At 49.8% G+C, this 26,773-nt stretch overlaps 1 protein-coding gene across 5 annotated transcripts; it reads left to right on the plus strand.

Moving 5' to 3' along the window:
• The first annotated feature begins 3,986 nt into the window (after nucleotides 1-3,986).
• Nucleotides 3,987-24,608, plus strand: RNASEH1 (ribonuclease H1). 5 transcript variants are annotated; one of them, XR_010835660.1, is made up of 10 exons: nucleotides 3,987-4,189; nucleotides 5,319-5,434; nucleotides 8,374-8,538; nucleotides 10,158-10,257; nucleotides 11,087-11,141; nucleotides 11,507-11,591; nucleotides 12,089-12,213; nucleotides 13,344-13,434; nucleotides 20,069-20,116; nucleotides 20,264-24,608. XR_010835660.1 is itself a non-coding variant. In XM_067008224.1 (9 exons), exons 1-8 carry the CDS (start codon nucleotides 4,059-4,061, stop codon nucleotides 13,428-13,430), a joined length of 864 nt encoding a protein of 287 aa, XP_066864325.1. In that variant the 5' UTR covers nucleotides 3,987-4,058; the 3' UTR covers nucleotides 13,431-13,434; nucleotides 16,307-17,136. The 5 variants fall into 5 exon arrangements, 2 of the variants coding, with proteins under 2 accessions (XP_066864325.1, XP_058934251.1); XR_010835661.1 differs by having other exon boundaries at nucleotides 20,407-24,608; XM_067008224.1 differs by lacking the exons at nucleotides 20,069-20,116; nucleotides 20,264-24,608 and adding an exon at nucleotides 16,307-17,136.
• The last annotated feature ends 2,165 nt before the right edge of the window (nucleotides 24,609-26,773 follow it).

The raw sequence follows: 26,773 nt of genomic DNA on the forward strand, positions 1-26,773 counted from the left end.
CCCTGGGGCTTCCCTGGTGGTGCGGTGGTTAAGAATCCACCTGCCAATTCAGGGGACACGGGTTCGAGCCCTGGTCTGGGAAGATCCCACATGCCACGGAGCAACTAAGCCCGTGCACCACAACTACTGAGCCTGTGCTCTAGAAGCCGTGAGCCACAACTACTGAGCCCGCGTGCCACAACTAATGAAGCCCACGTGCCTAGAGCCCGTGCTCTGCAACAAGAGAAGCCCGAGCACTGCAACAAAGAGTAGCCCCCGCTCGCCGCAACTAGAGAAAGCCCGTGCGCAGCAAGGAAGACCCAACACAGCCAAAAATAAATAAATTAAATTAAATTTTTTTAAAAAGTGTGGTCCCTGGCCAGCAGCAGCAGCAGCAGCTGGGATTTACTGAGCAGGCATGTGTCACAAAAAGAACCCAGGTGAGGAAACGCTTTGGATGAAATGTCCATTGTCACCGGTGATCACAGAAATGTACCTGAAGACCACAGTGAGACACCGTTGACACCCACTTTCATAAATTTAAAAGTCTGAAAAACTCAGTTATGGGGAGAGTAGGGTTCTGCAGGCTCTCCGAGAATTTCCTGCTGAAAGTAAAAATTGGTGCAACTACTTTGCAAAAGTGTGTCACAACTTCTTAAGTCCCTTCTGATCCCATCGAGAATTGATACCTTTTAAAAGCTTCTTCCTGATTGACCACGTGAGGAAGAGGGCTCCCTACCATGTTACGACCGATGTCAGCAAAGCAAAACGACACCACGTCCCGCTGTGACTGCTCGACAAAACCTCACTGCGGTTATAACGCACCGTCTTCCACATCTCTTACCCGCATACTCCTCTTTCCTATCGCCCAGGTTATTTCTTTTTATCCCTTACAACAATGGTCAAGTGCCTGTCTCATGTGTCTAGTAATTCATTCCCCTCCCTAGAGCAGAAGCTCCATGTCATCTCACCCGTGTCTACAACAGTGCCCTTCACGAACTCAAGTCACAAGAGCAATTTAAACTTTTCTAGCTGTCGCATTTAAAAAGTAAAACAAAAAAAAAATAAATAAAAAGTAAAATGGGGCTTCCCTGGTGGCGCAGTGGTTGGGAGTCCGCCTGCCGATGCAGGGGACACGGGTTCGTGCCCCGGTCCGGGAGGATCCCACATGCCGCGGAGCGGCTGGGCCCGTGAGCCATGGCCACTGAGCCTGTGCGTCCGGAGCCTGTGCTCCGCAACGGGAGAGGCCGCAACGGTGAGAGGCCCGCGCACCGCAGAAAAAAAAAAAAAAAAGTAAAATGAAACAAAACATAATTTTAAATATATTTGTTTAACCCAAGATAGTCAAAATATTATCAGCTTAACATGCAATCAATATGAATCAATATGAAAAATTAATGACGTTTACCTTCTTTTTATTTTTCAGTCTTCAAAATCCAGTGGAATTTGGATTAGTCCCCTTTCACATGCTCAGTAGGCACATGTGGCCAGGTCTAGAAGAGTGCCTGGTATATTGTTGGCACTCAGTAAATGCCTATGGAATTTTTCAGTGGACCCTGAGAAAAAACAGCAGATGTTTCCGTTACCCCTCATGTACAGATTACAGTGGAAAATGACAATAGCTATTTCTATATGAGTATGTTATATGCCAGGCAGTAAACTATCCATTTTGCAAAATTTGTTATTTCTCCTAATACCTCAATTTAAAGAAAACCCTTTTGCAGTGGGAATTTTCATTCCCATCATTCGGATTTTTCAGTTGATGGAATTAAGTCTCCAAGGGCTAAGGATGTGACTGAGGGCACATATCCCCTGGTAGGTATCTTCTGACTCTGGTCCAGAGCTCAGCACCGTATTGAGAATGGGCCAGTTTGGGCCCAGGGTTAAGGAAAATCACACACTGCGAGCCAGAGATTCAGATAGAAAACATTTTCAGATGAGTAATCAGTCAATGAAATGCCAGAAGAAACAGTTTTGTAATTGTAGAAAGCCGCACGGATGACTGTCTGAATATACTCAGATAATTCCGAACTACAACTTTGTAGGGACCGTGAGTCTTCTGTGATAAGGGACCACAGGGACTTCCCTGGTGGTCCAGTGGTTAAGACTCTGTGCTGCCCCTGCAGGGGGAACGGGTTCAATTCCTGGTCAGGGAACTAAGATTCTGCACGCCATGCAGTGGGGCCAAAAAATAAAATAAAATAAATTAAATAAAGGACCACAGCCAGCTAATTTACAAGAAAAAGCAAGTCCCAAGTAGGTCTGACCCCAAGGTCAGGGGGATAGGGTCAGGCAGCACTCTTCCATGGGCCCAGCCTCTCTCCTTCCCCAGGGAATATTGCGGTCGACAGCTGTGTCTATACCCTACACAACTGTCATTGTTTCATAGCCGGCTGAGGATCCCAGTTCTTTCAGAGCTTTGAAGTGAAGACGTCTGCTTTTGGCCCCCACTACCCTAACTACCTTCCACTTGAGCTTCCTAATCAGAAATCCGCGCTTCCAGGTGCCATCTGTGTCCATAACTTAACCTGTGTCGCCAGGAGAACATGAGCTAGAGATGCTTCTAAAGAAAAGAAGGTCCAGAAAGAAAATTTCCAAGACCTGGCCGGTGCTCATCCAGAGGCTACAGGAGCTCCAGAGGCCCTGGGCAGAGGGGGAATGAATGACCGTAAAGAGAGGGGCTGCGGTCATCCTGAGAGCGGTCACTGGTGCATCCCTGGCTTTCATCATATATCTACAGGAGAGGAGATGAGATGATCTATCATTAATTGATTTTTAAGGACAACTTTTTTGAAAGAAGCTACCTTGAAGTGCAACAAAGTTAGGGATGAGGAATGGACTAGAGCCAATTTAAATTTAAATTAGGGAAGTTGAAATCTTTAAAATGGATGTTCATTGAGTTCACATGCAAGAACACACTGACTACACCTCTGCTGTCCCTTCTTCCTGGAATATCCTACTTTCTTCTCTCTGCCTAACTCACCTGAATGAACTCTCCTTTTATCCTGCAAAGCCTTACTCAGGCACTATTGTGTTCCCTGGCCCTCCAGGCAAGGGTGCTCACTCTCCCCTGCCTGGCACACACTTTGCTGACGTCCTCTATTTGTTCACAGGTTTATCTCGGGATTCCTTGGTGCTCAGACTACTGCCTTAGTGAATTCTGCATCCCCAATTCTGCATCCCCTGGGGCCTGGGGAGCACACAGTGCGTGTTCGATAACGTTTGTTGAACTGAAGACTTCAAGAAAATTAAGTAAAGTTAATTTGAAAAGCAAGACTTGTCAATAGAGAGGACTTGGAAGTCGGTTTGCTTACCGGGCAAAATGTGAAATACTGGGCAGAATTTTAAGACATTGCCTTTCCAACTAAATTTTCCCCTTGGGTCGTAGTGCGCTAAGTATTGGACATCCTGCTGGTTACACACCGGCCTGGGTGGGGCTGGGAAAAGGGCCACCCCCTTGAGCGGAGCACCGAGGCGGCGGCGAGCTGCAGCGCTCACACCCCTTTCCCCCTCTCCCTCAGCGGCACCCACCCCTCTTTTTCCTTTGTGAACCCCAATGTCTTCCCGGCCACGACAACAGTGAGCCAGTAGACCAGCCCATCCGCGTGCTTGGCCAGTCCTGAGTGCACCGCGCACCGCGGAAGCGCCCCAGAACCACGGTAGGCCGACGTCGGGGGCCCGTGGCCGGACGTCCGATGCCCACCGCGCGCAGAGCCTGCAGCGCCCACCGAGCGCGGGGAAACGCCCGAGCTGTTGCAGGCGGCGGGGATTGGGCGAGAGCAGAGCCGCATTCCTACCCACCCCGACCGGTCCCCGCCCACGCCGCCCAGACCCCGCCCAGGCGCCCCTATCCCCGCCTCTGCCCCTCCTTAGGCCCCGCCCCCGGGACTTCCGCCCAGGCCCCACAGTCTCACCGATGTCCAGGAAATTGAAGTCAGAAAAGCGGGAGTCTGGGCCCCGCCCTAGGTCCCGCCCCCCCTAGTTGCGTCATCTCCCTGCGCCGCCGCCGGAAGTCCGGCATGTGTGATGACGGCATGTGGCCGGGAGAAGGGGTTCTCGCCGGTGACCGGCAGTGAGCGATGACCAGACTTCTGGGCGTGGTGCACAGAGTGGCTTTGGCTGCCGTACATTGCAGTGGCCGCAGCTGCCGCGGGCTCGCCATGTTTTATGCCGTGAGGAGGGGCCGCAAGGCCGGGGTCTTCCTGACCTGGTGAGGGAGCCGCGCCTCCCCGGGAGCGGGTTTAGGGCGGCGGTGGGCGGCTCCGCGGCGGGGAGGCGGCTGCCACCCCCGGAGCGCACGGCCCTCGGCCTGGAGTCGGCGCGCGTGGGCTGCCACATGGAGGCCTCGACTCCGCTTCGTTTTTGCTGGGAGTGTCAGAAACGCCACTTACAGTCTGGGGTGGCCAGAGGCCTCTACTTAATCCTTTTTCCTATCTATTACAATGAAAGAGTTTCCACAGGGTTACACGTGGTGGAACTCAATGCCTAATCTAATCTTACGGGTGTTTTTAAAAAGGGAAATATTTTTAAAAATAAATTAATTTATTTTGGCTGCTTTGAGTCTTCGTTGCTGCGCGCAGGCTTCTCATTGCGGTGGCTTCTCTTGTTGCGGAGCATGGGCTCTAGGTGCACGGGCTTCAGTAGTTGTGGCTCGCGGGCTCAGTAGTTGTGGTGCACATGCTTAGTTGCTCCGTGGCATGTGGGATCTTCCCGGACCAGGGCTTGAACCTGTGTCCCCTGCATTGGCAGGCGGATTCTTAACCACTGCACCACCAGGGAAGTCCTAAAAAGAGAAGTTCTTGTAAACTAATGTTTGTATCCCTATAAGGGGTCCTTTGAGGTAGGTGGGATTATTCTCATTTTTGGTTGTAGTTACCATGGTCAAGAAATTCTTGGGGCTAGTAAGTGACAGATGTAGGACTTGAACCCAGGTGTTATGACTCCATAACCAGGACTCTTCCCACTGTATGATATCAAGGTTTATTATCAGTCTTTGTGTGTGTACGTGAGTGCATAGTGTTCCCCTGTACAGCTGGGCTACTGAGGAATAAGCATCTCAGAAGCTGGCCTTTCTGTTGTAATGAAATGATTGAAGACCCCCAAATTTTAGTATGCTTTGAGGAAAGCCTTATGGTGCAGGTGTAGTGACTCGTTGGCACCTAGCATGACACAGGGTGAAGGGTTGGACGTGCAAGATAAGACTACAAACTGTAAGGCATGATCCTTTGCCCCCAAGGAGCTGACAGCCCCAGCCCTTGTCACACTGTTCCCAGCCTAAGACAAGGATCGTGAAAAAATAGGGTGACGGAGGGAGGAGCTTACATTGCACTTTGTTTCAGGGATGAATGCAGAGCCCAGGTGGACCGGTTTCCTGCAGCCAGATTTAAGAAGTTTGCCACAGAAGAGGAAGCCTGGGCCTTTGTCAGAAGCTCCACAAACCCTGATGGTTCAGAAGGTAGTCACGACTCACATCGTTGTAACATTTTAACCTATTCAAAGCCTTTCATATCCCAAGTGTCACTTGGTCTATGTAGCTACTCTCTAAGCAGATAGAGAAGAATATGATTGTTTCCATTTTTCCATTTTGCAGATTAGGAAACAAGCTGAAAGCAATTTAGCATAGTGACTCCTGTTGGTAACAGTATTGGAGACAAGCCAGGACTCAGATCTCCTATTCCATTCAGTGTCCTCACTATCCTTAATTCCATCTTTTAAAAATACTTATTCTTGTTATTGGATTGAATGGGCTCTAGTTGTAAAATGACCAGTGTAGTTCTTGTCACAGCATGCACCTGTATGGTGTTTCATTTTTACCTAGGATAGAGTCACACAATCGGAATTTCCTCCAGTTTCACATGTTACCGGAAGTAGACTTAATTGAAGTTTAGGGCCCAATATAAGGGATATCAGGTAGGCAGGACTGAGGGTGGCTGCTTTAGAGCACAAAGGTTTAAAATGTAGCCTGCCTTGAAGAAGTGTCTTTAACTTTACTCACAGACATTTTTTACTACAGTGGATGAAGACTGAGAGGAGGATATTTTAAATCAGCTTCTTTTGAACAGTGTCTCGAGCCCACTAGATGCTCGAGCATTGAACGGGTGCTCCTCTGGGGTGTCCTGACACTTCTGGACAAAGCGGGATTCAGGGAGACGCAGATCATGCTAGGAGTCTGCCCTGAAAGGCAAGTTTCCGAGGCAGAGGAGACAGCTCATGCACCTCCGTTTCCCAGCAGCTTTTAAAAGGGGGCGTGATGTGACAGTTCCGTTTTCTACCCAGGTGAGAAATTGGCTTGGGATAGAAAGCTAGTGTGCAAGTATGACTCGTGTCTTGGTTGGGTTCTTAATACTTCTTTTCACGGGTTTTTCGTTTTAACCAATTAGTAATTTATTCATATCTCAGTTCTTCCAGTATCAGTATGTTTCTGTTTATTAAATTCTCCAAGTCTTAAGGCAGGATAGTTTTGTTTGTTTGTTTTTTTGCGGTACGCGGGCCTCTCGCTGTCGTGGCCTCTCCCGTTGCGGAGCGCAGGCTCCGGATGCGCAGGCTTAGCGGCCACGGCTCACGGGCCCCGCGGCACGTGGGATCCTCCCGGACCGGGGCACGAACCCGTGTCCCCTGCATTGGCAGGCGGACTCTCAACCACTGCGCCACCAGGGAAGCCCCAAGGTAGTGTTTTATATCTGTGAATCTGCTTTTCTTAAAACTTTACAGAGACCTTCAGTTAGTGACTTACATAATATATATAAATGGGATTTAGCATCATGAATGTTTGAGAGCCATACCAGGGCAAACCTGTTAGCCTCTTTCCCAGTTTTTCTTTTAATATTACATTTATCCTTATTTGGGGATTACTGAGCTATTTGCCAGTTACTGTGGTTTATATAAGTTGATTTTAGGTTAATTTACTTAAAGAAAAACCACAATTTTGTGAAGGAAAAATTATCTGACAATCGTAGTATCCTTTTCCTTCAAAGTCATGTCTGTTCTTCAACAACTTTCATTTCAATTTAACTTTCTCTGTTATAGTAAATAAAACCAATTATATATATCAATATTAAAATTCTGCAAAATTGCACTTCAGCCTGTACCTCTAGGGGTACTTTTGCAGAGCACCTGCAGGAGTATTTTCAAGGTCAGTATGAGGTAACACCAGTACAGCGGAGCGGACATGTCAGTACCGCTGTGGACGTGTTGGCGCTCCCCTCGAGCTCTGCCTGGCTAACCTTAGCATTCTTCGGAGAGGGGTGGGCTGAGAAGCTACTCCGGGCGAGAAGTTCCAGCGTATGCCTGTCTAGGCGGCGCTCAGTAAATGCTGGAGCACCGTCTCCACCCCTGGTTTAGGGGTTTAGAGCAAAAAGTGCGCTCTGCAGTGTTGAGTTAAGGTTGTTATTTTGGAGATACAGTGAGTTGCTCCTTGTGTGTTTCTAGTTCCTCTCCATAAAAGGGCAGCGTAGGAAAAGCTGTTTCAGATCACCTAATGCTAGGCCTCATTTTATAGCAGCTGAGGGGGGTTAAGTCAGTTGACTGAGTTCACAACTGATAAAAGGTAAAGCTCAAATTGAAACTAGTTTTTTTTTTTTTTTTTTTTTTTTTTTTTTGGCGGTACGCGGGCCTCTCACTGTTGCGGCCTCTCCCGTTGCGGAGCACAGGCTCCGGACGCGCAGGCGCAGCGGCCACGGCTCACGGGCCCAGCCGCTCGGCGGCACGTGGGATCTTCCCGGACCGGGGCACGAACCCGCGTCCCCCGCATCGGCAGGCGGACTCTCGACCACTGCGCCACCAGGGAAGCCCCTGAAACTAGTTTTTTGAATCCTGGTCTAATTCATCTTCTGCGTCAGCTGCCGTAATTATATGAAAGAGTGAGTGAGACACAACCTGAGTGGGTGTGAGAATCCCTTGGGGATTACCCTCAGGTCCGCCCTGGCTGGGCCACTGGAGGGAAGCTCTCCAACAGTGCTGTCCCTGCAGGGACCCAATCCCATTACCTTTTGGTTTCTATTTCCCTTTTTTAATATGTCCCATTATCTGGTCTCACTTTAGATATGAAATTTGGACTCTTGTTTTCTCTGGGGAAAGAGCCCCTCAGATTTTCAAACTGTCTTTGAGCGCTAAAGGGTTCAACACCCTTGGTATCTGTTCTGTCTCCATCGAAACTAGATTTCTTTTTTAACAGCAGCTTTGCTCTCGACTTCGTATTGCCCTCACTGAGCTTATTATGGAATATTTAATTTCCCAGGACGTCAGTGTCTGAGGTGGTGTGGCCTGTCTTAAGTCTTTCCCTCTATAGAGCCACATACAGGGGGTATTTAAACCTGACTTAGTAAAGTTCTGGATTCTCAGTCATTTCATGTTGTGTCCATTGTTTCTGGCTTTTGAGTAGACTCTACCTTTCAGGGCAGAAAAATAAATGTGTACAGGAATCACAAGTGGAGGCAAACAAGCGACTTCATGAGCCCTTAGATGAAGCTGAAGGTGAAACCACAGAGCCATGTGCAAAGCATGTGAAACTGAATGCAGAACCGCTGCCTTCAGTGAGCAAAGACACGTTTTCTTATATGGGTATGTCTTTCCTGGATTTTTAAATTTTTAATACAGTAATCATATAAGTATATTCATGTGTAAAAACTTTTCCCATTTTCTTAATGAGGGAAATTTGAACTGATGTATAATATTCTTTTTTCCCCCCCTTTCTTTTTACATATTTATTTATTTGGTTGTGTCGGGTCTTCATTGCACCATGTGGAATCTTTCGTTGCGGCACGTGGGCTTCTCTCTAGTTGTGGCGTGCAGGCTCCAGAGCGCGTGGGCTCTCTAGTTGGAGCGCGCAAGCTCAGTAGTTGTGGTGTGGGCTGAGTTGCCCCAAGGCATGTGGGATCCCAGTTCCGTGACCAGGGATCGATCCCGTGTCCCCTGCATTGGAAGGTGGATTCTTTACCACTGGTCCACCAGGAGAGTCCTAAGGTCACTATTTTATAATTGGTCTAATGGTGTAGAATTATTAGAATTTTGGACATTCATAGGAAAATCATTGTATAGGCTATGCATGAAAAACTCTTTGATCTTTGTAAACACCAGTGTTCTAAGTTTTTCAAGGGAAACCAGTAGAAAATGTTTGGTCAAACTGTATGAAAACTATAAATCAATTTTTGCCGTTATGTGGAAAGCAGAACCACATGTTCTTGATCTGATCATTGAGTGATAGTAATTGAGCAGACGCTTGTGAGGCGACTGGGAGACGAGCCGTTTGCAGTGCACTGACAGTTGCCAGAAGCGCGGGGGCACCTGGCACAGTGCCTGACGGGCACTGGCAGCCGCACGGAGTCGGGAGCAGGAAGGGGTCGTGTTGAACATCACGTTGAGTGGAGCGGAGGAGCCCTGCCCCGCGCCCGTGTTCTCGGAGCCCCGGCCCCACTCCGGCTACAGGAACGCGCTCTGCTGGCCGCTCGCCGCCCCCCGCCTTGCCGCTGCCTGTTCAGTCTGCCCTCGGCCAACGCGCACCTCACGGAGCGCGGCCTCCGGTCGCTCCACTGCCCTGCTCGCTGACACCGGGCAACCGAGTTCCCCTCCGCCCTGCCGAGTGCTCCGCTGCCGTCAGCAGCCGGAGGACGGCCTCGTGTCACGCCTTCTCTGCCTTTTGCTCTTTACTGCGTTGGTCTGTTGATCAAGCCCCCCGTCTAGATGGAAAGAAGCAAAGGCGGGACCACAGTTCACTAGTTGCGAAAGGACCAAGAAAAAACGTTAGGCCAACATTTGTCGGAGGACTTGACCTTCTGGCAGGCAGGTCATAATCGGGGCACTGTTGTCTGCAAGGGCAGCTCCTGGGGGTGAACGTGGCCTTCCTGCACTGCCCCGCACACACGTGAAGAGAGGGGCAGTGGCTTTGTTCGTTGGCCTCTGTAACAGGGAATGTAAACAGCAGCGGGGTCTGGGCTTACAGAGCGATTGCTTTCACCTTTAATTCCCCCTGGCAAGCAGAACCGAAATAGGAGTGGATTCCAAGCAAAAAGCGTCAAGTGCCCCCATATAAGGCACTGGTAATGTTTTCCTGCGCGGAAAGCTTCCACAGCATAAGCACTCTCTCAGTTTAAAATGCTAATTCAATCGTAGTAAGTTTTTAGGTGAATTTCAGCTTTTAGTAACGGTGATCTGGTGGCACTCACTAAGTTTCCCGCTTACAGGGCACTCTGTCGTCGTCTACACGGACGGCTGCTGCTCCAGTAACGGGCGGAGGAGGGCTCGAGCAGGAATCGGTGTTTACTGGGGGCCAGGCCATCCTTTGTAAGTAAACCAGAAAAGCTGGCTTTTATTAAGCTTCCATTTAACCGAATCATATTCCAAAACTTGGGAAAGACTGAGGCAGGATCCACTTACTGGTTGATTGTTTGGTCGCGTTGGCAGGGGTAGTGGAGGAGTCCCACGTCCCTGGGAGGTGGCTTTGGCAAGGATGCATGAGGGGCAGGCCACCATACTGGGAGCCCTGCCTGCCCCTGCGAGTCTTGAAGATGAGTGAGCTTAGAGGTGACCCATGTTTTTCAAAAGGCACAAAGTCAAGGTGATATGACGTGAGATCATTCAAATACACCTGCCCCCCAATATGCAAGAACTTGAGTAGTAACTGACAGCCCCAGAATTCAGTGTAAAAGAGGGGTTGGACCCCTGTGAAGTAGCCACTCACCAGTGTCCGGGTGCCTGAGCAGCCCCGGGCGTGAGCAAGGTCACCTGCGCACCAGTGATGCTGCTCTCCAGCCTCCCGGCCTGTAATTCCTTCGGCCTTCACGTCGCTGCTTCACTTAGCCTGGAACCCTCTAAGGGGTGGCAAGCTCGGGTGGCACGAGTGGCCGCCAGTTTAGTGCCTGCCCAAGAACACATGCTGGTGTGTTTCAGGTCCAGAAATTAAACCTGGCTTTTGCCTTCTGGTTCCGAGTTCTCCTACAAGACCACACCATGGCACTTTTCAATAAAATGTTAGTGTTGTTGGTTTGATTTTTGTATGATTTCATATTTCAAATAAAAAAGTATACAAGCCTGTTATCCATTAAGAGACTTAAGGAATCACTTTGAGAATCAGCTTATAATTTTATTTTCTTTTGTACTGTTTTGAAACCAGAAATGTAGGAATTAGACTTCCTGGGCGGCAAACAAACCAAAGAGCAGAGATTCATGTAAGTCATCAGAGGTATTTTTCCACTAAAAATGTAAGTTTATCGTCCTTTACCATTGACTAGAACGGTGTCAGTATACTGTCTACTCTCCGTGCGGATAAGGTACTCAGAATCCACAAGAAACTTAATTTGGGGCTAGTAACAGTCCTGAAGAACAGGAGTTTTCTAGAAAAATTATGAAACTTGTTTCAAATAGCTGTCTAAGCAGGAGAATTGTAGGTGTAGCGTTATTTCACATAGACAATATTATCATTATGGTTAGCACAGAAAAAGGAATTTAGATTTTAAATTTTTTGGTAATTTTGAACATCAGTGTCAAAAGTTGAACAATTTCTGCAGCATGACAACTGATTTGTATCTTCAAGGCAGCCTGCAAAGCCATCGAACAGGCAAAGGCTCAGAACATCAATAAGTTGGTTCTCTACACAGACAGCATGTTTACTATCAATGGTAAGCACTTACATTTGACTTCTTCTAGGGTTTTTCAAGTACATATGAAGGGAAATAGGTATTTCCTTCCCCTGGAGGAGGTGCGGCACCAGGGCAGGACCCAGACGGTGAAGGGGCTGGCGTTGGGCGTGTCTGGTGCCAGGGAAACCCGTGCTGCTCCGGTATGTGCGGCGGAGGCACGCTTTGCCAGGTGCCGGGGGCGTGGCCGCGAGGTGGAAGATGTGTGCTCCCTCTGGGGGTACCGTGTGTAGGGCCTGTGGGGTGGGGGCCTGGGGGGGGCGCCGATGAGGCTGGAGGGGGCGGTGCCTCAGTCCGACGGCCTCAGGGCAGACACGGGTGAGAGTAAAGGGATGGGGCGAGCCCGAGCACGGCCCCAGTAAGGAAAGGAAAAGCCCAGAAAGCCACTCGGTACACGTGGAGCATTGGTCAGAGGGGAGTCTAGGGAGGAACAAGTACCAGAACGTTCGAGAATAATGATCTGTGAGGCTTCCTTCTAGGCATCACCAATTGGGTGCAAGGCTGGAAGAAGAGTGGATGGAGGACAAGCACAGGGAAGGAGGTGATCAACAAAGAGGACTTCGTGGAGCTGGACAGGCTGGTCCAGGGCATGGACATCCAGTGGGTGAGTGTTGTCTTAGGTGGTCCCCGCTTGTGGCCGTTAGGACCAAATGAAAGAAACTAGCTGGACAGTGTAATGGTTTCTGTGAGTGATTTGATGACTTCAGTTAAAATAGCGGGGTCCGTGGAATTGCTGTCGTAGCGTACGTTAGAGCACAGTGGAGTCTTTTGACCATCCTCTGAGTAATGCTGCTCTAACAGGCGGGTCCTGCGTGCAGAGTGCTGGGTCCCGGCACTGAGACTGAGGGGCTCCGGGCTCTCCACGTCGTCCTCGCCCGGCCGTATCTCGCACTGTTAGAGCGACCTGTGATCGTCAGCCTCCTGGTTTCTTTGGAAGCAGCCGTAATGTCAGTTCAGGCTAATTTATAATGTACCCTCTTAAAAATATACTTGTGTGATTAGACCTTAGTAACATAATTTTTCTTCCCAAAATGGAGGTATTTTTCTTACACCAGGTCACTTTTTAAAATTACCTTTTCGAACAATACAGAGCAAGTTAAACGGCAGCCATTTTTTTAACCCTACTGTGCGCTCCCAGCCCAGGACCCCTGGTGACCGTTTGGCAACCTGACAGTTAAACATGCCTTTCGGGGAATTCCCTGGTTGTTCAGTGGTTAGGAGTCCGCCCTTTCACTGCCAAGGGCATGAGTTCGATCCCTGGTCGGGGAACTAAGATCCCACAGGCCATGCTGTGTAGCAAAAAAAAAGCAAACAAACAAAACAAACAAAAAAACAAAACTTGCCTTTCAGCAACATAAGTGCAAACAGTGGTTAAATCACATGAGCGTATCCCTTTGTAACAGCACTGAGGGAGAATCAGGTGTGTGTGTGTGTCGTATACATACCCATCCACACATCTGCTCTGTCCAGAACGCTTGCCGGGTCCCACTGTTAAGTGGGAAAAAGGCAATACAACAGTAAAATCCAATTTGTGGAGAAACAAAACGGGATTTCTGTCGGTGTATCCAGCACACAAGTGCGTTGTGCCGTCAGAATTGTGCTGAGGAGGAGCTGTGAAGGGCGCCTTCACACTTGTCTTCTCTGAACGGTTGACGTGTTTTACGGTGAGGATGTAGTCATGTGTTGCTTGTGTAAAACATTGGTAAAAATAAAAGGAAACTTTTTTTTTAACAGATGCATGTTCCTGGCCATTCGGGATTTATAGGCAACGAAGAAGCTGACAGATTAGCAAGACAAGGCGCGAAGCAACCTGAAGACTGACCAGGTCCTTTAATTCTTGGAACAACTTGAGCCAGTGGCTGTTTGTCACCTTTACTTACTGGTGTGAAAAATAAAGCTGTAGGCTGGACCACTGCAGTCGATGGGCAGACACAGCTTTCAGACTAAATCGGAAAAGCAGGGTAGTGGTCCATGGCATGTGCCTTAAAGGTGGTTGGATGTGTCAGAAACTGAACATCCTTTGAGACTTGAGAATTATTTGAGGTTTTGCTAGAAGTATGCTTTATTGGGCTTGATACTGTTCTCATTAGTTTTATTGCAGTCTAGACAAAAGTGTTAGGCCTTTGATTTAATAAGGATGAGTAAAACATCAGTTTAAAAATGCAGGCAAGGGCTTCCCTGGTGGCGCAGTGGTTGAGAGTCCGCCTGCCGATGCAGGGCATGCGGGTTCGTGCCACCGGGAGGATCCCACATGCCGCGGAGCGGCTGGGCCCGTGAGCTGTGGCCGCTGAGCCTGCGCATCCGGAGCCTGTGCTCCTCAACGGGAGAGGCCGCAGCAGTGAAAGGCCCGCGTACCGCAAAAAAAAAAAAAAAAAAAAAAAAAAAAAAAAAAATGCAGGCAAGAAGCCTAGACGTATTCTATGAGTTCACTTACCCTACAGTTGGCAAGACCGATTTTTAGGTGGGCTTGTACCTATGGGCGGGTTGGAGGAAGGCACGGCTCCCTTGCTGGGCGCAGTCCTGCCAGGGCCCACGCCTTGGCAGAGGGACGGTGGGCTGGTCTTACCTGGCGGGGCACTGTGATAGGGCCGCCTGCACACGGGCAGCCCTGCCCGACCGTTAGATAGCAACAGTCAACAATAACTTCTAAAGACCAAGATTGTAAATAAATGTTTTAAATTTGGGGGGGCAGGGGGGCTATTTTTGTTAAAAGCACTATGCAAGTTAAAAAAAAAGTTTGACGTGATTATTTTTATCTTTTATTACCTTTCTGTCATAAAAACATGCAGAAAACGATACAAAACAAATGTATAGCTTATTGAATTACTGTGGTTATTATAAGGCGAGTACCCTTGTAACTACCACCCAGGTCAAGAAGTAGTGCTTTGCCAGATGCCCAGAAGGCCCTTCACACGTTCCTTCCGTCCCAGCCCCTCCCTCCCTCCAGAGCTGATCCTGACTTCTACAGAAATGACTTCCTTGCTTTTCTTTGTGGCAGTTTTTAGTCTAGTCTACTCTTTTTCTTAAACTTGGTATTTCTTTTTTTTTTTTAACTTGGTATTTCTTAAGCCTCTTTAATTTACAGGTTCCATCTCCATCTCTGTTCTTACGGTCTGTCTGTTGAAGAGCCTGAGCCATTTGTCCCGTCGTTTCCCACTGTCAGTTTTGTTGCTCGCGACCTCGAGGTGCTCTCCAGTGTTTTACTCTGTCCTCGGTATTTCCTGCAAATTGGCGGCTGGATCCAGAGGCTTGATCACAGTCAGGCTCCACCCCTCGGGCACGTGTGCTACATGCTTTCATCAGAAGGCGGGGCGGTTTCATCCTGTTGTTGGCAGCTGCCAGCGCCCGGGGCCTAGATCCGTTAATTAGGTCGCAGGACGCTGGTATGCTGTCATTTTGCTTACGTTTATTGGCTGGAACAGTTTTAGAAGATACTTCCCCTCACCTCATGCTGGCGCTCAGTGTAGAATTCATGTACAAAAGGCGAGATAAATGCTAAGAGTGGCTCCCGGTCATCCTAAAAAGGTAGCCCAATCGGGGCTTTTATTTATATATTTTTATGACATGTAAACATGTGTATATGTCATGAACTCATGTACTTAAACCTGTTTGATGGGTTTCAGTCCATTGCAGTCTTCCTCCTTATTTAACCCAAATTGCAGTGGCTTTGGCCTGTAAGAGGGAGCCTCCTCAAGTTGGCTCTTGATTTCTTTTGATATTCATTATGTACACGTGTGCACAGACACACACTGACCACACACAGACACACGCACGCACAGACTGTGCACACGGTCATAGAGAGCTTTCTTGCAGTCTGAGGTGTCAGGGTGTTCTAGACCCATCTTGTACCTGTCCTGCTCTGGGCCTGGAATTGGCTTTCTCTCTCTGTAAAAGGGTCTGTGGTCTCTTTTTTTTTTTGTTTTTTTTGTTTTTTTTGTGGTACGCAGGCCTCTCACTGTTGTGGCCTCTCCTGCCGCGGAGCACAGGCCCAGCGGCCATGGCTCACGGGCCCAGCTGCTCTGCGGCATGTGGGATCCTCCCGGACCGGGGCACGAACCCGCATCTCCTGCATCGGCAGGCGGGCTCTCAACCACTGCGCCACCAGGGAAGCCCTGTGGTCTCTTTTAACGGCAAAAAAAAAGGCGTATTTCAGAGCCTCGGCGCTCGTTGCTACACGGTTGGTGGTCATTTCTAGGCCTAAAAGATACATACGTGTGCGCACACACATTTCAAGAGAGTGTCTTCTGAGCTCATGTTGACAGTCGTAAAACAAACTCAGGATCCAGGGCATTCACCCTCTTCCATGTCACAGCTGCGTCTCCTACGCCGAGTTCCTGGTTCTCAGGCTGTGGGACTACGGAGCCAAATATTCCCTGACACTTGCTTGTTCTACTTCAACATGTACTACGTGGATACTAACCTTAATATACCATTAATTACAATGAAAACAGCACTGGAGCCACATCGTCAACTGTTACATAGTAAAATCTCTCCCCGCTGCCCTCATTTAGTCTTATTTCCCTGTACTTAATGCTCATAACCAGGGTCTAGGTCAGTGTCAACTTGGCAGCCATACTCCCTGGGCTTCTGTATGTTGAATTCAGCCTGTGTCCTTTATACTTGAAGTTTTGCAGAATATGAAATCCTTGCCTACATTTTCTTTCCTTGAGTGTCTTAAATATTCTGTTTTCTTCCAGCATAAAGTGATGCATGAAGAGCCTGATGAATCTTATTTTCTTTCCAAGTCATGTATTCTTTTTGCTTAGATGTCCAAAGTGTTTTTTCCTCTTTCTCGAGTCAGCAGTTTTGTTAGAATGTGTCATGTGTTGGTGGCCCTGGGTCAGTGTTTGCGGGTATATGGTGCGCTTTTTCTGTATGTATTTTCAAATCTACTGTTTCAAGAAAGTTTCCTTGAATTGTGGCCTAGTGCTCTGTTTTAGTTTTTGCTTTGGTTTTCTTTTTGGGGGGACCCCTGTTATCTGTATGTTGAAATCTGATTTACCCATCTTCAGTATTTGTCACTTTATCTTGAATCTTTTATCTGTCTTAGATTGCTTCCATGTCTTGGCTGCTGTAAATAATGCTGCTGTGAATATAGGGGTGCATGTATCTTTAGAGGTCTGTTTTCAAAGAAGGCAGTTAAAGGCAAGGGGTGTGCCGACCTACAGATCCCCCGGCAGAACCCCTGGGTCCAGGAGAGACCTCGCTCAGCTGAGGCTTTTGAATCCCACCCTCTGTCCTTCTCAGCCCATGTCCTCTGTAGCCACACGTGGACCTTCTCCAGCACCGTGGTGGCCTCTGCATGGGGGGTCTGTATGATGAGCAGGGTACCCCATTCAGGTATGCGACATGCTTCAACTAACACTTTAGAACCTGGGGGCCAGCTGAATGTTAGTGTCCCCAAATTCCTGTGTTGAAGCCCTGACCCCCAGTATGGCTCTGTTTGGAGATGGGGGTGTTTGTCTCTCTGTTATGAGTGCTTGTCTTATGTTTTGTTCTTGTGTGTTTATTAAAGTCTGATGGGCAAGTCCTGTATTGAGATTATTGGGTAGCAAGAGGATGAAATGTGAAAAGAAGTTGTATGCAAAACAAGAAAGGATAGAGGGCTTCCCTGGTGGCGCAGTGGTTGAGAATCCGCCTGCCGATGCAGGAGACACGGGTTCGTGCCCTGGTCCGGGAAGATCCCACATGCCGCGGAGCAACTAAGCCCGTGAGCCATGGCCGCTAGGCCTGCGCGTCCGGAGCCTGTGCTCCGCAACGGGAGAGGCCACAACAGTGAGAGGCCCACATACCGCAAAAAAAAAAAAAAAAAAAAAAAAAAAAAAAAAGGATAGAAAGGTTGTCTGGTTCTTCTCCCCATCATACCCCAGAGAAGCGGCACCCTTTATGGTGTTTTTTAAAAGGCTCTGGAAATCTTGGATCGTTCAGTTACAGCCCCTTGGCCACCACGTTATCGTGACACGACGTGACGGGTTTTTTCATGAGGCCATGTAGCTTCGCCCCCCAAAGGGCCTGTGTTCAGGGCTCGTTGTCAGTAGCAATGAATCTGCTGGGCCTCCCCCAGGACTTCTCTGTGAACAAAGTCACGAATTAGCTTGAGTTTGGGAGCACGATGCTTTCCCTCTTCCCGCTAACTCCCCTTGGCATTCACCCCCGAACCCACACAGACACATGCAAGACAAAGGGTGAGGGCAAGAGAACATTTCTTCTACAAAGACAGAGAGACCGCCAGCTATGATGCAGCCCATCCTAAGGTTTGACCGAGATGCAGGGTGAGGCTGGACATCTTTTTAAAAATTTATCAGCTGTTTGCATATATGATTTGCCATCTAAAGAAGGTGATATCACACTTTATTCAGGCTTCCTACAGGGTACTTCAGAAGAAGCAGATGCATAGCATGGTGACTCTAGTTAACAGTACCGTATGGTATACTTGGATTTGCTATGACAGGAAATCTCTCATACACACACACATTTAAAAAGGTAACTGAGGCGATGGGTGTGTTAATTAACTTGACTGTGGTAATCATTTTAAATGTATGCATATATCAAATCATCACATTGGCCCCGAAATAGAACCCCATAAATATAGTTAAGTGATCTTTGACAAAGGAGCAGAGGAAATACAATGGGAGCAAAGATAGTGTCTCCAACAAATGGTGTTGGAACCATTGGACGTCCACACGCAGAAAAGTGGATCTACACTTCTCACAAAAATTAACTCAAAATTTTTCACGCTCCCTAAATGTAAACTATGCAGAACTATGAAACTCCTAGAAGGTAACATAGGAGGAAACCTAGATGACCTTAGGTATGGTGATGACTTTTTAGATAAAAAATCAAGGCACGGGACTCCCCTGGTGGCGCAGTGGTTAAGAATCCTCCTGCCAATGCAGGGGACATGGGTTCAAGCCCTGGTCCAGGAAGATCCCACGTGCCACAGAGCAACTAAGCCTGCGCGCCACAACTACTGAAGCCCGTGTGCCAAGAGCCCGTGCTCTGCGACGAGAGAAGCCACTGCAATGGGAAGCTGGTGCACCGCAACAAAGAGGAGTCCCCGCTTGCCACAAGTAGAGAAAGTCTGTGCACATTACAAAGCCCCAACACAGCCAAAAATCAATCAATCAATCAATTTAAATGGGCCAAAGACTTCACAGACACCTCAGTAAAGGAGATATGTAGGTGGCAACTGAGGACATGAAAAGATGCTCCACATCGTATGTCATCAGGGAAATTAAAACAACAGTGAGAGACCACCACACAGCTGTTAGAGTGGCTGGAATCCAGACACCGATAGCACCAAACGCTGGTGAGGTTGTGGAGCAACAGGAACTCCCATTCATTGTTAATGTGGATGCAAAATGGTGCAGCCCATTTGGGAGGAAGATTCTTACAAAACTAAACATACTCTTAGCATATGATCCAGCAATTGTGCTCCTTGGTATTTACCCAAAGGAGTTGGAAACTTCTGTCCATATGAAACCTGCACATGGATGTTTATAGTAGCTTTATTCGTAATTGCCAAAACTTGGAAGCAACCAACATGTCCTTTCGTACGTGAATGAATAAACAAACTGTGGTCCATCCAGGCAATGGGATATTATGTAGAGCTAAAAAGAAATGACCTATCGAGCCATGAAAAGTCATGGAGGAACCTTAAATGCATGTGACTAAGTGAAAGAAGCCAGTCTGAAAAGGCTGTGTGATTCCAACTATGGCATTCTGGAAAAGGCAAAACTATGGAGACAGTAAAAAGATCAGTGGTTATGGGGGTGGGGGTGGGGGATCGTGGAATAGGCGGAGCTCAGAGGATCTTTAGGGCCTTGAAAATACTCTGTATGAAACCATAATGATGATACACGTCATTATCCGTTTGTCCAAACCCACAGATTGTACAACACCAGAGTGAAGCCTAAGGAGAACTGTGGACTTCGGGCGATGGTGCTGGGTCAGTGCAGGTGCATCGACTGAAACAAGCGTCCTGCTCTGGGAGGGGGTATATGGATAGTGGGCCGGGGGGGGGGGCGGGACGTGAGAATTCTGCGTACCTTCCTCTTTGCTGCCAACCCGCAGCTGCTCTAAAAGCAGGCTTGTACACTTTAAATGTATACAATTTTATTTGTCCGTTATACCTGTGGAGGGGGAGCTGCAAAAAACGCCAACAATGTTTTCGATGAATGAAGAAAAACGGAAAAGAAACCGTTTTCCCACAGCGTCTTCAAAATTGCTAGTAAGTTTATTCCGGGTTTATCTCCTTTTCAATGCAGTTATTAAGACTGATTATCATTTATGTATAGAAAAGCCACTGTCTTTGGAAACATTAGTAATTCCAGCTTACTAGGCTCCTACTGGGTTTAAAACTGCTCCCATTAACCTCCTCGAGTTGTCCAGGTATACAGTCCAGTCATCTAACAATCGTCTCGTTTCTTCTTTCCCGTATGTTATGTCACTTCTTCCAGCCTCGTGTCTGATTGCCTCCCGGCACTTCCTGCCTGTTTCCCGTTCAGGTGAGAAGCGGCGGGGAAGGAGGGCCTCAGGGCAGACGTGTTCGGTTACGTGTGCTTTCAACCTCGTCAGGCGTGTGGTGCCGCCTCACGCTTGTCTCTGCCGTACCCCACCATCCGAGAGCACACTGTCGCGTTTATTTCTTGTAGTCGATCTTACGAAGGATAGGCCCCCGGGCGTCACGGCCCCCAGCCTGTGTCCCCGGCCCCGCCTCCACCTCCGCCTTTCACGCCCCCGTGGTGCCCAGGTTCTGCACACGGCCAGCCCCCCGCCTCTGCTCCCCGCCTTCCAGACGCTGCCGCGGCTGCTGCTTTCTCCTTCCTCACGGTTGCGCATCCCCGAGGACTCCCTGACCTCAGCCACCCGGCCCGGAGGTGTGCACCACGGTGGCCCTGGCTGCATGGCTGTGCTTCCCAGTCCGTGTGCGGAGACACCCCACTGGGCCGCAGGAGCTCGCCGGGGAGCTTCGGGGTCGGAGGGAAACGCAGCCAGACTCCAGCCTGGGGAGGCTCGCGTTCAGCGTCAGGCCACGCCTCCCGGTGACGCGCCCCCTTGCGAAGCGGGGGTCGCAGTGGCTGCTGGCCTGAGGAGCCAGTAGGTGCCGGGACCCACCGAAGGCCACGCGTCCGCCCTGGGACGGGTCCGCCGGGCGCACGTCCCGCTCGCCCACAGGTGTGGTTGCCGAGGAGTGAAACACGTTTCTTTTGATACGTATGTGGACTGACTCTCCTAACGACTAAGTTGCTGGGCATAGAATTTAGCTGTTTAGACCTAACTTCGTCCGGGAACTGCCAGGTGTTTGCTTTGGCCGCAGGGGGGCGTGGAAACGTTTACGGAGGCGTTAAGGATGCGGTGAATGGAGAGAGCTCCAGAAGCTGTGGGCTCTCCTGGTAGTTTTCTTACTGTTCCATATAAATCACTTCCTGCTTGTCTGTCTTTCCAGACAAGAAGTGGAATGTGAGTTTCCTGTTTGGGAGAGATTCACATTTTTGCATCTGTAACAAGGGCCTCCGTCGCACCTGTGTTCCCTCTGGGGTTTAGACGTGTCCTGTCACGTCCCAGTGCCACGTGGGCCCTTCCAGCGTCACCTGGTTGAGGGTCAAGGAGACTGAGAGCCCCCAGGGAGGGCGATCCCAGCACCGCAGTTCAGCAGCTTCAAGATGCTCGTTATTTGAGGTTTCAACATCTCTGAATTTGGGGTGTCTTATGGTCAGGGATGTGTCTCTCTTTAGCTGTCTCTTCACTCCTTCGGGGCCATGAAATAACTGCACTATTATGGCTGGGGGGCCTTAGCTGTGGTGGAATAGGTGGCTCAGTCCACAGGCAGTGTCTCGGGTTTGGGTGCTGGGGTCTCTGCCCACAGCGCCCCCTGCCCTGAGTGTGGAGGAGCTTCAAGGAGACAACAGACCCAGCCGCCGTGCATCTCCTGGAGGGTGGTCGGGTGCTGATAGCTCTTGGGTGCAGAGGCCACGTGGTCTGAGTCTGGGAAGTGGGCTGGGGCTGGGGGACAGGACACGCGAGAAGAACCGCCCCCACCTGGGGAGAAGACAAGACGGGGGCCTCAGCGGCTCGGCCAGGGCCAAACAGCACCTCTTAGACAAACGTCAAGTAATCAGGGTCCGGTTGGAGGACGTGGAGCTGCACGTGTGCTCGGGTGCCGCCATGGGCTCAACTGTGCCCAGAAAATTGTATGTCGGAGCACTGGTCCCGGCACAGAATGTGGCTGCGTTTGGAGACTGAGCCTTCAGTGAGGTGGTTGCATTATAATGAGGCTGTTTGGGTGGCCCTCGTCGCACAGGGCTCGAGAGGCACTTGCAGCCGGAGGGCCGCGTGAGGACACGGCCAGCAGGCGGCTGTCTGCAGGGCAAGGCGAGAGGCCTCCCAGAAACTAGCCCTGCCGGCATCCTGATCTTGGAGCCCCAGCCTCCGCGACTAAGGGCAGGGAAGCCTCTCTACTTAAGCCCCGGGGCTGTGGTGTGTTTCGGCGGCAGCCCGAGCAGATGGGTGCAGATACATTCGTGAACGTTTGGAGGATTCCATTTCAAAATAGAAATGGCGACCGCAGGTGGTGCAGTCGTGATGACTGCAGATTGTTGACTGAGTTATTGTTGCTAAGTTTCTCAACTAGTGTTAGGTGTTTAATACAAACACAAATTGAACGTAAACATTGAGGAAGAATCACCTCACACCTGTCAGAATGGCTCTCATCAAAAAGAACACAAATGGGGACTTCCCTGGTGGTCCTGTGGTTAGGACTCCAAGCGTCTACCGCAGGGGACACAGGTTCGATCCCGGGTCGGGGAACTAAGATCCTGTACGCCACGCAGCCCAGGCCGAAAACAAAACCCCACAAATTAAAAAAATGTTCGCAGGGCTTCCCTGGTGGCGCAGTGGTTGGTTAACAATCCGCCTGCCAATGCAGGGGACACGGGTTCGAGCCGTGGTCCGGGAAGATCCCACATGCCGCGGAGCAGCTGAGCCCGTGCACCACAACTACTGAGCCTGCGCTTTAGAGCCCGTGAGCCACAACTCCTGAGCCCGTGCGCCTAGAGCCCGTGCTCTGCAACAAGAGAAGCCACTGCAATGAGAAGCCCGCGCACTGCAACGAAAAGTAACCCCCGCTCGCCGCAACTAGAGAAAGCCTACGCACAGCAACGAAGACCCAACGCAGCCAAAAATAAAAAATAATAATAGTAAATTTATTTTTTAAAAATGTTGGCGAGGGTGTGGAGGGAAGCGAGCCCTCCTGCACTGCTGGTGGGAATGTAAATTGGTGTAGCCACTGTGGAGAACAGTATGGAGGTTTCTCAAGAAGCAGAGCTCCCATATGTAGAGCTGGAATTCGGGGCTTTGTGCCCCAGCCTCTAGTTTGCCAGCTCTCAGTTGGCAACTTGTGCTGGGCCTGGGCGGGGCTTCGGGTGGAGCTGGGAGGGACCCCAGAGCCAGCAGTGAACAAAACCTGGGCGGAGCCTAGAGGAGGCCGGGCCCCAGCAGAAGGCGGTGTCCACCTGTCCCCCGCCACAGCAGGGGCCCGCCCCGGGCTCCGGACGCGGCCCGCTTCCCGCCTGCGCTCACGCTGGCTGGCTCCGGCGCCCGTGAGACACAGCTGCCCGATGGGCACGGGGTTTCCAGCCTGGACCCTCCCCAAGCCCGGCCGACTGTCCTCGGCATCTGCCGCCAGACCCCTGGCAGACCTGCCAGACGTGCGCACAGCCAGGCGGTCGGCTTTGTCCCCACCCAGCCCGCCGCGCCCAAGTCTTCCCCGTCTCAGCGCGGCGCATCCCCTGCCTCCGGGCGGGCGCTCAGGCCGAAACCCTGGGAACAGCCCTGCCCCCATGCCTGGTCCGTTCCTGGTCACATCCTGTTGGCCTTCATGTAAGACGGATGCAGAGTCGGGCCAGTGGCCCTCAACCACAGCAGGCCCACCAGCCCGGGACCCAGGTCGGGTCCTGGCTTCCTCCTGCCTCCCCGCAGGCTATGCTCAGCCCCAATAGCACGCGGGGGCCGCCCTTCCCCTCCCTCCTCCCCGCCCTCCCCCTCCTCCTCCTCCACGCCCTCCTCCTCCCACGCCCCCTCCACTCCCTCCTCCCCGCCCTCTCCTCCCCGCCTCCTGCACCGCAGCCCCTCTGGGCGCCGGGACCCCGCCCTCAGGCCTGCCCTTGCTGTTCCTCAGCGGCGCACTTTCGCTCCTCCAGCCCGCTGACCGGCTCCGTTGTCTCCTCCCCACACCTGCTCAAAGGTCATGTAACCCGCAGCTTCCAGGCCACGCCTCAGACGAGTGCAATTCTGCTTCCCTGTCGTGCCAACTCTCTGACTCCCTGTCACCGTCACACACGTGTGCGCATACACACATGCACTGGGCTGCCACTTTTCTTCCTCTTCGCCTCTGTCGTGCTCCTGCCACCATCTGACCCACAGGCTGTTGTTTTTTGCTTGTCCCCCTTATTCGAACTTACACTCTGTGAAGCCAGGGAGGTTTTTTTCCTGTTTGCTTACTGTTGCATCCCAGGGCCTAGGATAGCGCCTGGCACAGAGCAGGTACCCGTAAATATTCGTTGAATGAATTGCAACACAGAGCCTTATCTGAAGGGTCTGAGCAGAGCAGAAAACCAGGGGCAGGGACTTCCCTGGTGGCGCAGTGGTTAAGAATCCCCCTGCCAATGCAGGGGACACGGGTTCGAGCCCTGGTCCGGGAAGATCCCACAGGCCGCGGAGCAACTAAGCCCGTGCGCCACAACTACTGAGCCCAAGTGCTGCAACTACTGAAGCCTGCATGCCTAGAGCCCACGCTCCGCAACAAGAGAAGCCCACGCACCGCAACGAAGAGTAGCCCCCGCTCCCTGCAACTAGAGAAAGCCCGCACGCAGCAGCAAACACCCAACGCAGCCAAAAAATTTTTAAATTAATTAATTAATTAATTTTAAAAAGAAAACCAGGGGCAGGTTCCCGGCCGGAAGTAGGAGATTAGGAACAGGCTGGAGCAGGCAGACTGAGGATGGGGGAAGGGGTGGGGAGGGGCTGGGCCGGCTCTGAGAGGACACCAGCTCCCGGCTGACTCCTTCAGGGACAGCTGGACCCAGCCCAGCGTTTAGGGGATCATCAGATGTGCTGAGTCACTGCATGCTTGGCCAGTGGGAATCTGTCACTTCGGCAAAAGTTTTACTTTTCATCAGAGTGAGATTTGCTTTCTGAAAAATTATCCTTATAGTTCAGATTTCAGTATCTATTATTTATACAGTCTTGTGGTTTTTATTACCAAGAAGATTTAGTCCTAATACTTACTTTTCTCAGTTGGCCTTCTCGTGTTTCTGCTTCCTGCCCTCAGCATGGGTGGGGTTAAAATCAAAAACAAACGGAAACCAGTCCTGAAATTCCCCTGAGCAGACAAAAAAACGACTTTGGCCACACAAACAAAGCTTAATTTAGCTTATTTTGCAAGACCACCTTGTCCTGGGTCATTTCTTGCTTAGGCCTCTGCAAATCACGGGCAAAACTCAAATGGTTTCCCCCAAATTGGTTATGAGGTAACCACTGACCAATTCCCTACCTTTAAAAAAAAATTCTAGTATTACAGCCAATCACTGTGAAGAGTCAGCAGTCACGGCCTCCTAGCTACACCTGCTGCTTTATAACCATACATCCCAAGCTTCCTTCTGTGTTTGTTTTTAAATTTTTATTGGCGTATAGTTGATTTATAATGTTGTGTTAGTTTCAGGTGTACAGCAAAGCGAATCAGTTATACATATACATATATCCACTCTTTTTTAGGTTCTTTTCCCATATGTGTCATTACAGAGTATTGAGTAGAGTTCCCTGTGCTATACAGTAGGTCTTATTAATCTGTTTTATATATAGTAGTGTGTATATGTCAATCCCAGTCTCCCAATTTATCCCTCCCCACCTTTTGTGTTTGGGTTGGAGTCCTCCTGGTTTTCAAACCCTTTTTGGTGTGTGCACAATAAATTTTTACTAATTACCACTCTGGTGCTGCATTGGTTTTACTTCTGGTACTTCTGAACGTTTGACAGTGTTTACCAGAGAACGTTCTGTGGAACACATTTAGAATTAGTGGATGCCTCTCTAGGATGGGGACAAGTTTTGTCACCACTAGGCAGTTTCTCCATGACAAACATCACCCGTTTTCAGAAGAGAGATGACATCAGCAGAGTTTCCTCAAAGTGTTTGACCTCAAAACCCTTTTTTTGAGTCATTTTCCTCAACATATGTGACTTGGAACACATTCGGGGAAAGGCTTTATTGGAACAAGTGTTTGGGGGACAGTAGGATCCCAAAGATGACAGGTGAAGATGGGAGAGGTGACCTCACACTGGAGTAAACATTCGGTTTTCTTTTCATCCTGGAGGCACGAAGGTTTGGGATAATTCACTGACGTGCTGTAAATACGCCTGCATTTCCCCCCCCAGGAAAAGGAGGCTAAGGTTGTGAGGATGTCTTCGACCTCATTTCAGAGATGTATTAAGATCAAGAGAAACGTTTTCCTCTTAATTAGTTTGAACAAAATTTTGCTGACTGGGGCCTCTAGGCAGCTGGTCCTGAACATTCCTTCTTTGTTAAGAAATCCAGACTCGTGTTCCCTTTTTCAGCTGAAAACATTTACATGCACAGATGGCTTGTTTCTCAGTTCCAAATCCCAGAACTTTTTGTAAAAATTAGTATCAGAATTTTTCAAATATACACACAAAAAAGAACAGTTTCATAGGCATCCAATTCTCAGTCACCCAGCTCCATTCTATTAAAGTTCTTGTCCTTTTATGTGCTGAGTTAGTGAACTTGCCGGGTCTTCTTGACTTGTGGGATCTGGGGCCGCCCCACTGGTTTCATTCCGTAGGTCTTACTGTTAACTCTACATTTATTGATGGATGGACCCGTGTTTCACAAAAAACTTTTATTTCTAGCTCTCTCTTTTCAAAGGCTCCTGAAACAGTGCTTTTCGTCCAGATGCTCTTTTGTAGCTTCTAGCTATTGCCATGTCCTCCATTATTTATTACGCCCAATCTCCCTGAACATTTTCTATATTTTCCGGAAAGCCTTCCAGGTTCTTCCGTTTAAAGACATTCACTCAAGTTTGGCCCTAACGGGAGAGGAGTTTAGACGCAGCCTCCCGCCGTGGCATTGGGTTTGCTCTGGCATCGCCCGGA

This window comes from Kogia breviceps, chromosome 11, assembly GCF_026419965.1.
Source record: "Kogia breviceps isolate mKogBre1 chromosome 11, mKogBre1 haplotype 1, whole genome shotgun sequence".
Taxonomy (NCBI): domain Eukaryota; kingdom Metazoa; phylum Chordata; class Mammalia; order Artiodactyla; family Physeteridae; genus Kogia; species Kogia breviceps.

What these genes read in the sequence shown, in the direction of transcription:
- RNASEH1 (XM_067008224.1), top strand. Translation starts at nt 4,059, where the DNA reads ATGACCAGACTTCTGGGCGTGGTGCACAGAGTGGCTTTGGCTGCCGTA. An exon ending in TGGGGGCCAGGCCATCCTTT is followed by an intron (nt 10,258 to 11,086) that starts GTAAGTAAACCA and finishes TTTTGAAACCAG; the next exon opens with AAATGTAGGAATTAGACTTC. An exon ending in CAGCATGTTTACTATCAATG is followed by an intron (nt 11,592 to 12,088) that starts GTAAGCACTTAC and finishes GCTTCCTTCTAG; the next exon opens with GCATCACCAATTGGGTGCAA.